The sequence below is a fragment of the Triticum aestivum genome, chromosome 7A, assembly GCF_018294505.1.
Source record: "Triticum aestivum cultivar Chinese Spring chromosome 7A, IWGSC CS RefSeq v2.1, whole genome shotgun sequence".
In the NCBI taxonomy this organism is placed as follows: Eukaryota; Viridiplantae; Streptophyta; class Magnoliopsida; order Poales; family Poaceae; genus Triticum; species Triticum aestivum.
The window spans coordinates 37,933,708-37,944,301 of NC_057812.1; the positions used below are offsets into that span (position 1 = coordinate 37,933,708).

Genomic DNA, 10,594 nt, shown 5'->3' on the forward strand with positions numbered 1-10,594 from the left:
GATGAGGTTCGGTGGCATCTCGAGCCTTCGGGCCAATTCTCCACCAAGTCCCTCTATCTGACCATCGCTCCCTCGTCCGCTCCGCTCCCCCTTTCGGCGGTGTGGTCCATCCGCTTGCCACTGAAAATCCGGATATTCATGTGGCAATGGATCCGTGGACGACTGCCGTCTGGGGTGGAGGTTCGCAAGCGCAATGGTCCTGGATCTGGCCTCTGCCCGCTTTGTGGTACCCCCGAAGATTCCAAACACATCTTCTTCTCCTGTGTGTCCGCCCAATTCGTGTGGAGCTGCTTTAGAGAGGTGGTGGGAGGTGGTTGGTGCCACACCAACTTCCCCGACCTCTTCGCCGAACTCCAGGACTCCCCCCTGCCCTCTCGCCACATTAGGTGGCTCGAGATTGGGGCACTCGCGTGGACCCTCTGGACAATCCGCAATAAGCTTGTGATTCAACATGTTCCTCTTTGGTGGGCTACTGACGCTCTATTCAAATTGTCTAGTTTCTTGCAGCTCTGGCGGCCGCTTAGCCGCCCCTCAGGATCTGGACGCCATCTCCACCTTCATCGCCGACCTCCACTCGATGGCCGTCCGCCTATCACCGCCGCTTCCTCCGCCACCCCCAGAGCCTGATTAGACGCCGTCGTGTCCGTCGTCGCCGGCTGCGGCCGCCTTTGTTTTGTTGTTTTGGGGCTTGTTGAGCTGTGCCCTCAGCAGAACCTTTGTACTTCGTGTTGTGTGAACTGGGTGTGTGTGTTCTGAACTAGTCTTTGTATGCATGCTCTTGGGGGTTTGCTTTATTTATGAAACGGGGCGAAAGCCTTTTCCGGTAATCATCAAGATAACTTTCTTGGTCCGTTGGAAGAAGCACAGGGCACAAAGCTAATTTTGGACGTAGACAATGGTACAAAGAAGATCAATAGGAGTAACCTTTATTAGTATCATAGGTACTAGAAAGGTCAGAATGACCTATTTTATTCTCCATGGCATACTTTGCGTATTCCAGTTGCTCCAATTGCACAATCGGAGTGGAAACAAATACGTACTACTAAAATACCACAAGAAGAGATTATTTTTTCCCCAACAGAGCCTTAAAGGTAACTGGAAATGTAAACTGGGGTGGACCATAGTAGAACGCAGCGGCTGTCAGCTTGGCGGCCCTATCCGTCATGAACTCCGGATCCCAGAACCAGTAACCGTCTGGGTTGTAGCAGTACGTCCAGTCTGGGTAGCCCCACTGGCTGCACGAGTCCTTGGTATTCACTAGCCCTGCATGCCATACAACAAAACAATTATACAATGAAACAAACCACAATTAAATGAGCATTGGACACACATGTGCTTTATGGTAAATAGAGCATCGGTGCTTGGTTAATTTTCAACAAAAAAGAGTTTTTTTTTTATGTGCTATGTACCATGATTTGCTGGGTGGGCGAAGACGGCCGTGGTGAAGCCATAGAAGTCGCCGATAGAGTAGGAGAGCCCCGGTTTCTTGGACGAGAGGCTGGCCATGAGGGGCTTGAGGGCAGAGTCAAACGCGGTGGCGTTTTCGTTCAAGCTCTTGTCGCAGACATAGTTGTAGTTGTAGGGCTGCGGCTTGCAGCCGATGAGTCCAACGTTGACGATGGCCATCTTCCTGGCGCCCATGTCATAGAGGGACGAGATGGCTTCCCCGTAAAGAGTGATGAGCTCCTGGAGCTCGGTCTGTGACCGTGGATATCCGGACTCAACATTCCATCTTGGATCGAGGTCCTGGCCACCGGTGCCAAGGAGGAAGAAGGACTTGGACAGGAGCTCGCGCAATTTGGTGTCGCCACCCAGCTTGGCCTCCATCTGGGACCTCGTCGCCTTGAAGTGCTCAAGCTGCTTCGGCAACGAGATGGACCGTTCTCCGTTCTGCATGCATCTCTCATTTCAAATGTTTGTAATTTCGCACAAGTGCAAATTTTGTGCAATGGGTTGACTTACAGTGGAGATTTTGATACCGGAACCCGCTGAGGCATAGTTGGCGCCCCACATATTGAGCCCACCGTTCAACAACATGTAAGCTGGAGGGCTCTGCTGGAAGCCGATAGATGTTGCTGGACACCATGAAATGAAACAGCGGATCAATCATGGATGATCGACGAGTAGCCGTATGATATGTTAATGCAGAGGCCGGGGATATCCTCCTTTTCTAGAAAAAAGGGTGTATCATGGGTTTGTCACGCACGTACCGACGGTGTCAGCCAAGTTGGCTCCGTTGCTGAACCTGCCGCTGCTAGATTGGGAAACTTGAGGCGGGTACCCCTCCTGCGTTTCGACCTTGGGCAAGTATCTGTTGTTTCCGACGTCCAACACCCCGTCTCCGAACACGAACATGGCCGGTGGAGGCATGGGCTTCGCCGGCTTTACCTCGTCGTCTATTTTCACCAGAACACGCATTATATTATACTATTTCATCGCAAACCCAACACCCAATCAACATATTCAAAATTAAAGAGAATTTTAAATAAAAATAATAATGAAAGAGTACGTACGGCAGAATGTCTTGCAGTCGGGGCAGAGGACGATGCATTGCTGGGGGCAGCGGCCGGGACAGGTGCTCGTGCACCCCGGCCGCTTCCCATCGGTGTCCTTGCAGGTGACGTTCCTTGGGGGGACGGCCTCACCCTCCGCCTCGTTGCCGCCCGGGGAGCCTGGAGACGGGTATGATCCTGGGGACGGATACGAGTCCGGGGAGTTTGGAGACGACGGGTATTGCGCCGACGCCGACATCGCCAGCAGGCAGAGGATGCCCACCACGAGCACACTCACTCGCACCGCCATTGCTGCTGCCAACAGGTCCAAGCTAATCGACGGAAAGACGACGCAAGCTGCTGCCGCTGGCCGTTGTGGTCGACGGCCTCAAGGGTATCGTTATATACTAAGGTTAGCCAGCAAGCTGGGTTAATGGCGAGCGTTGACCCAGATTGCCGGAGCAGCAATGTGAGTAGCCGAACTGTCTTATGAACGACGACAAGTACTGACAAGTACTCCCTTTGTAAACTAATATAAAAGCATTTAGATCACTACTTTAGTATTCTAAACGCTTTTATATTAGTTTACGGAGGGAGTATCACGCAAGATTTAATCAAGATACTCTACGACAAGTACTCTCTTTGTAAACTAATATAAAAGCATTTAGATCACTATTTTAATATCCTAAACGTTCTTATATTAGTTTACGGAGGGAGTATCACCCAAGATTTAATCAAGATACTCTTGGAATACAAGTATAGAACAGGTCGAGTCGGCAGCTCATAAGATTCTCCGGTGCAGTCGAGGCCGGTGCCTCGGGGTCAGGATATATATACTTCAATATGTAATGCAACTGCAGCCGGAGACTTGTACGTGCAGGCAGAGGGAAACAACCCATTGATGAACTGAAGAGATAGAGAGTAGCCTGTGCGTGTGATCGGGCTGACGGCAGACCTACGCGTCCATGCTTCATATTAGTAACTACGGAATGCAGGCCTTATAAGTCAAATCTTGAGATGATATGCCTCCGCACGTGCTCATGCTTGAAAATCTGAAATCTTCACAACTAAGTACGGTCGCCTCAAAAGTCAGAGCGCACAATTTTTGTATTTTATTTGTTTGAACACGTCAGAGCTCACAACTGACTTGCCTAGTAGCCATAGAGGGCTTTAGCCGTTGGATTTCCACATAACCCAACCAACTTTGTTGATGATGTTGATTTGTGGCTGGGTGCATCTTGGTTGTCCAAACAAAGGCAGTGTGTTCGACTATCATCTATATTGCTTATGCTGCCTCGTTAAAACCCAATAAATCTTATTTTAGAAAATTATAATTAAACCCGCCTTCTGTCCTACAAATACAAGGGCATGTGCAATGATAGAGAAGAGTTTTCGACTACCCGATAGAAGGAATTCGGTGAAGACTGCTTTGCCGAAAGGGGGTATGTCGAATGTAGCACTCGGCAAACCCTTTGTCGAGATGATATCGGCCTTCACCGAGTCCTCCTGGCACTCGGCGAAAAAGCTGTTTCAGTGGTGACTCTTTCCTTCGCATTCTACATGTTCATACATGATAGCAAAAACATGTTGTACAATAGATTATCCCTTATTTCTTAGCATTATCTCTAATAACTTGTGCATGTATGCCTATAGAAAGGGAAAATCTAATAGAAAACGCGGGGTGAAATAAAGGCATGTTGGCACAATAGAAAAAAAAAATGCCCTCTTCATTCTCTCTCATCGAACTTGTCAAACATTTCATTTATTATCTCTAAGGAGCTGACATCACCCCATTGTAGGATAGGTGTTGGATAAAGGTTTATCCATATGAAACAATATATGCTCATACTTTGAGATGGGAGGAGTATTAATTAGTTTATCTGTAGTTAGCGTAGAGGGAAATGTATAGTGTAATAGGAAACTACACTATAATAACAGGAAGAATACACTTAAGCAATATAAATGAATACCAAGAATGGATCCTACCATCAAAGCTCCAATCCGATTCAGAATCATGATTCTGACTACCTTGAGAGCCGCCTCCTACCACTCCGCCCCCCTTCCTCTCGCCACTGCTAGAGACCAGTGGCCAGGCTATGTCCCGACACTAGCCGATGAAGGCGGAATCGAGGAGATCTCTTCCCCTTAACCTCTACAAGCAATGACTTGAGCTCCAGGGGTATGGTTGTGCAGCGGTGGCGGTGATGTTTCCAGTCGGGTAGGCGATCTACATGCAAAGACTTGAGCTAGAGGGTATGGTTGTGCAGCAGCGGCGATGATGTTTCCGGTCAGGCAGGCGATCTCTCGTGGTGAGGTGTTGGTGGCCACAATCCCATCTGCAGGTATGCGGATGGTAGCGACGACCTTCGGCATCCCAACGAGTCGGCCCTCCACTCAGACGTGTGGATGGCACCATGGTCTTGCACTTCAAGGCAGTTGTCGCTCCAGGCCGAAGGGTCTTGGACCTTCATATCCAATAGCAACGGTGAGTATGTTTTGCTGACCAATTCTGTTTGACAGAAGAGGAAGTCGGAGCATGAGGACGTTGTGACACTCTATAGTGTCCCCAATTGGGATTTTGGTGGTGCCAGTGACCTTCCTCCCTTGCCAATTTTCCTCGTATGTGCGTTGGTGAGATCTTCGTCGTTCCGAGCCTTCGGTGGCCATCAATACTTGCTGCGGCTTGACTGTATGCTTGTGCGGGTATGGTCTTCACTGGTGTGGCATCTCACGTCAAGACTATGCAATACACGTAGCTGTTGGGATCATGGAAAATGGTGGTGACAACATGATGACTTTGATTTGGTGGTGCTTCTCGAGTATTCGGCCTCGAGCTCGAGTGAAAACCCAAGGTTTAAACCTAATTGGTTATACCTAGCAATGGCGGGATTTTACGTGGTTACATTGTTGAAAGCACTACTCGGATTTGCTCGACCTTATCTTCAGGGTGAAAACCCATGATTTCATCTTTCGTGCTCAGATCCGGAGACATCAGCGCTTGACTGGCTTCCTGATCTCTCCATAACATGGTGTCCCCGGTTTGGCCGTCGTCATCCCATGTTGCTAGTTTTCCGATCTTTTCCGATCTGGCAGCTATATGGTGATTCAGGCTCCAATCTGGATGATCTCCATGGCCTGGAGTGTAATCAGGGGAAATACACGGGGCTGGTGCATGGAGGCATATGCATACACATGCGTGGACATGCATGTACATGATCGTTGGCCTCCCAGGCTGCCGGCTAGCTACAACCCATGGTGCTGGCTGTTGGCGTCCACCTAGGTCTTGGTGGCCAATGGCATGGCCTGGTGGCACGGCTAGGCGGTGCTTTTGACCACGTCATGGGAAATTGGATCTGGGACGGCGGCGGCCTCGCCATGAATTATGGTCTCCATCAAAAGATTGTGTGAGAGTTTCATCTCTGCAAATGTGATGATTGACTTCGGCGGCGAAATGCAAACTGTGGATGATGTCTTGATGCGGAGGGATTGTTGTGCGGTGGCGGCAGGCATATCGCCTGTAGCTACTGGGATCGTGGAAAAAGTGGCGGCGACAACACATGAATGACCTCGATGGTGGTGCTACTTGAGCACCTAGTCTAGAGCTCCGGGGTGAAAGCCTTGATCTCGCCCGTGTTGAGTATACCTGACAATGGCGATGTTTTTACATCGTTACCTTGTTGAAGGCATTGTTCGGAATGCTCGGACTGATTCTTCAGGGTGAAAACCTAGAATATAGCCTTGGATAGCTGGATCCGGTGACGGTGACACTTGAGTGTCGCTCCCTTCCTTAAGGCGTTGCTGTTGAAGAACGTCGTCATCCGCGTGGTGTCATGAGATTGTTGGTGCAGATATGATCATTGTTATAGTTTGCTGATCGTGATCTGATCGCTTTGGGGCTTTTTTTTTCTTTTTTCTCACCTACGCATAGCTTTGGTCTAGTATGACTTTGCTATTTGTCGGCGTGTTTTTGTGTGTGTGCGTTGGTGTTGACTGTGTGCATCTTAGCTATGCAGAGGTCGGGTGTGTACTCATTTGTTTGTATCCTTTTGATGCTCCACTTTGAGTCAATAAAATCCATCCTTTAGCGAAAAAAGGTAAGAGTTTCGGTCTTGTATGACTTAGCTCTTTGCTGACGCAATACTTTGTGTGTGTACGCGCGCGTCCATTAGTGTTGGTTGTGTGCATCTTATTTATGCAAAGACCGGGTCTCTCATTGTGTTTGTATCCTTGAGAATAAAAACAACCTTTATCAAGAATGACTAATCAGATACCCTGATCTTGTTGTTTCCGTCCTTTTGTCTCGATACGGAACAACTGTAGTCGTCGTCTTCAACAAACGTAGGGCTAAGCGAGTTCGTCAGCAAAGTTGTCAATTTTGTGTGTTCTTCGGAGAATGTAAGGTGGATGTGATGCGGTTGGGGGCGCTGTCGTAATCATATTCCACGGGACATTCGTCCAGCTGTATACAGGGCAAAATCACTACGTTCTATATATGGCAAACATGAAGCACTTGGTTTTCCAAGGGAATTTTTTTCGCAGAGACTACCACGCACAATGTTCACGACCTGGCCTGCGAGGAGGCACGCGTGCAGCTCCCTCTTCTGCCACCTCCATGGTGCCGGGAGCGCCATGCTGTACCGCGTGCTGGACGCGGTGACATCGGTGAAATGCGAGACCCGTCGGGCGCGCAAGCAGATCAAGGTGCTGGAGGCCCTGGACGTCGCCGGGACGCAGCTGTACCACTTCACCACCATCGTCATCGCCGGCATGGGCTTCTTCACCGATGCCTACGACCTGTTCTCGGCCTCCCTCATCGCCGACCTCCTGGGCCACATCTACTACCGCTCGGCGGACGGCAAGCTCCCCGGTCACGTCGCCGGCGCCGTCAGCGGCGTGGCGCTCTGCGGCACAGTCCTGGGGCAGCTCTTCTTCGGCTGGCTCGGCGACAGGATGGGGCGGAAGCGGATCTACGGCGTCACGCTCAAACTCATGGTGGTGTGCTCGCTCGCGTCCGGCCTCTCCTTCCACAACAAGCCCAAGTGCGTTGTGGCCACGTTGTGCTTCTTCCGCTTCTGGCTCGGCTTCGGCATCGGCGGCGACTACCCGCTCTCGGCGACCATCATGTCTGAGTATGCCAACAAGAGGACTCGCGGAGCCTTCATAGCAGCGGTCTTCGCTATGCAGGTGTGTAAGTAAAACCATCACAATATTCTTTGGAGCCTGTGCTGCATCTCATTCTTAATCTACAACCTGCATTTCTTTTTTCTCGTCTAACTCAGTCAAAGATAATATTTTAATCCTTATCTTATTATGTTTGCCCTGCATAAAGGGTCTTGGGAACCTGGCTGCTGGGGCTGTTGTTCTGGTGCTCTCTGCGAGCTTCAAGAACACGGCCGCGTACGATACTGACCAGCTCGGGCAAGCAGACTACGTGTGGCGCATAGTACTCATGCTCGGCGCCGTTCCTGCCCTGCTCACCTACTACTGGCGCATGAAGATGCCCGAGACGGCGCGCTACACCGCGCTCATCGCCAAGAACCTCAAGCTAGCGGCGTCTGACATGGCCGCGGTCCTTGACATCGACTTCGTGTCGGACATGGACGCGGAGGCCGTCGTTAAGCAGGACGAGTTTGGCCTCTTCTCCATGGAGTTCCTTCACAAGCATGGCCGCCAGCTCCTCGGAACCACCGTGTGCTGGTTCGTCCTCGACGTCGTCTTCTACTCCCTGAACCTCTTCATGAAGGACATCTTCAGCGGCATCGGCTGGTTTGGAGACGCGGCCGAGATGAGCCCTCTCGAGCAGACCTACAAGATAGCCCGCACGCAGGCCATCATCGTGGTCGGCGGTTCCCTGCCAGGGTACTTCCTCACTGTCCTCTTCGTTGACCGCATCGGCCGCATCAAGATCCAGCTCATGGGGTTCACCATGATGACCATCTTCATGATCGGGCTCGCCGCGCCCTACAAGTTCTGGTCCAAACCCAGCATGCACGCAGGCTTCGCCATCATGTATGCATTGATCCTCTTCTTCGCAAACTTCGGCCCCAACTCCACCACTTTCATCCTGCCTACCGAGATATTCCCGACCCGGCTGCGGTCGACGTGCAACGGCATATCGGCTGCCGGGGGTAAGTGCGGTGCCATCATCGGTGTTCTCTGGTTCCAGTATTCTCATACGAGCATCCGGAGCTCTCTCCTTCTTCTGGCAGGGTGTAACCTGGTTGGAGTCATGTTCACTCTTGCCTTGCCGGAATCCAAAGGGATGTCACTCGAGGATATCACCGGGGAAATGGAGGAAGAAAGCGAACCATCTCAAGAATCTGCAACAGTTGCTGAAGTTGAGTTCATCCACAGCGTGGAAATTTTGTAACAAGTACCATTCATCCCGGTTGCTGATTTTAGTGTCTTCTCAAAATTACTCAAACATTGGAAACTTGTATCTTTGAGATGTTTGGATTATATATAGTGTTCAATGTGACATGAGATGGGATAGACTCCAAACGAAGTGGCAATAACACAAGTAAATCTAGGCATAGCAAATAATAGAGCAAATTTCAGTTTTACCCCTTCCTTTACTCCTCCTATCCATATTACTTGTCGCTGATTTAGTACATCTTTAGTACAGAATTGTACTAAAGCAGCGACAAGTAATCCATCTGTCCCAAAATATAAGGCATTTCTGCTTTATAACCCTTAAACACATCAACGAAGGAGATCTCTTCATACCCTTCTCTTTTTTTTTGAAAGGAACAAACATGTATTCCATAACCTACTACTTGCCGGCAGTATCACCAGCTACAAGGTTTGTTACAAATTCAGGAAAATGGCCAACCCAGATGTTGAAATTGGCATTCCCTAATTCAGTTCCTAGCGCAGCCAAAGTGTGCGCAGCTACGTTACATGTTCTTGAACAAACATTCAACTTTACATCATCAAAAGCGACTCTTAACTGGTGCTTTATTTCCTGAAAAAGAGCTCCCAGTTCAGCTAGATTATAAGCTTCAGTTGAAACTGCTTGCTTCAGCGCCACAGAATCAGTCTCCAGGATGATCCGGCTGCATCCAATTCTAGATGCGGCGTTAACAGCATATAGCATAGCTAGTGCTTCGGCATGCAGAGCATTTGATAAGTGCTCCAAGCTTCCTGACCCTGCAGCAATCAAATCGCCCAAATCATTCCTGATTACGAAACCCCATCCGCCTGTACTTGTTACTTCATGAAAAGATCCATCGGTGTTAATTTTCATAAACTCACTTGGGGGAGGAGACCACCCATGATTAACATGTTGCTTCTTGGCCATACTTCTTTCCTTGGTGTTCCTGAAAACAAACACATAATAATCAATTGAAGCTAAAATAACTTGAGGAGTTCTCATCTCCCCTCCTGCATTCACTTTGTTCCTCTCATGCCACCATCTCCAAAATAGAATACACACCTTAATTCTTTCTTCCTCTTCTAGCTGGAACACCTCTTCAAACAAGCTAAAAGGATCAGGACACTGAATGAGCTTCAGTCTGGTGTGTTCCATCTGGGCCATCCTCCATATGTTTTTCACTTTTTTGCATTTCAAGAAGCAGTGTCCCCCATCCTCATCAAAACGGTAGCATACAGGGCATCTGGTATCTACCTCCACCCCCCTGTGTTTCAGCCTTGTTTTGAGGGGTAAGCTGTGTGTCACCATCCTCCATAGAAAATGCAGCACCTTGTTTGGCAATGGTAATGCCCAAATTTTTTTCCAGTTGAAATTGGAAGTTTCACTTGTACCCTCCGAACAAGATGGCAGACCATGCCTTGAATCCCTTTTTGCTGAATCTGCCGCCACTCTATATGCAGATTTCACTGAGAAGACACATTTCTTATCAAAATGCCACGCAATGAAGTCATTCGTGTTCTCCAGAATGGGGATTTTTAGGATTGTCTCAGCATCGTCTGCATTAAAGGTTTGGTATACCAGATCGGTGTCCCATGAATTCATGACAGGATTTATAAGCTCATTTACCCTAGTTACTAGGTGTCTGCCTTTATGTGAGGATACTCTTCTGGTGATGCCTCGAGGGATCCAGGGATCTGACCAAATATTTATGTTACTCCCATCTCCTACC

General features: G+C 49.3%; 2 protein-coding genes across 2 annotated transcripts; one reads left to right on the plus strand and one right to left on the minus strand.

The window, feature by feature from the left end:
* Positions 1-1,063: 1,063 nt before the first annotated feature.
* Positions 1,064-2,827, minus strand: LOC123147866 (GDSL esterase/lipase At1g29660-like). The gene is made up of 5 exons (XM_044567184.1): positions 2,514-2,827; positions 2,211-2,396; positions 1,963-2,075; positions 1,410-1,890; positions 1,064-1,263 (listed from the first exon to the last, which is right to left on the minus strand). Exons 1-5 carry the CDS (start codon positions 2,800-2,802, stop codon positions 1,064-1,066), a joined length of 1,269 nt encoding a protein of 422 aa, XP_044423119.1. The 5' UTR covers positions 2,803-2,827.
* A 4,219-nt stretch (positions 2,828-7,046) lies between these two features.
* On the plus strand, positions 7,047-8,904 carry LOC123155025 (putative inorganic phosphate transporter 1-13). Its single transcript, XM_044573603.1, has 2 exons — positions 7,047-7,676; positions 7,822-8,904. The coding sequence occupies exons 1-2, from the start codon at positions 7,047-7,049 to the stop codon at positions 8,860-8,862; spliced, it is 1,671 nt and encodes a 556-aa protein (XP_044429538.1). The 3' UTR covers positions 8,863-8,904.
* Positions 8,905-10,594: the final 1,690 nt, after the last annotated feature.

Coding starts and splice junctions, on each gene's coding strand:
- LOC123147866 (XM_044567184.1), bottom strand. CDS start 2,802: ATGGCGGTGCGAGTGAGTGTGCTCGTGGTGGGCATCCTCTGCCTGCTG. Junction 2,076..2,210: donor CAACTTGGCTGACACCGTCG/GTACGTGCGTGA, acceptor CATGGTGTCCAG/CAACATCTATCGGCTTCCAG. Junction 1,264..1,409: donor CGCCCACCCAGCAAATCATG/GTACATAGCACA, acceptor TATGGCATGCAG/GGCTAGTGAATACCAAGGAC.
- LOC123155025 (XM_044573603.1), top strand. CDS start 7,047: ATGTTCACGACCTGGCCTGCGAGGAGGCACGCGTGCAGCTCCCTCTTC. Junction 7,677..7,821: donor CAGCGGTCTTCGCTATGCAG/GTGTGTAAGTAA, acceptor CCCTGCATAAAG/GGTCTTGGGAACCTGGCTGC.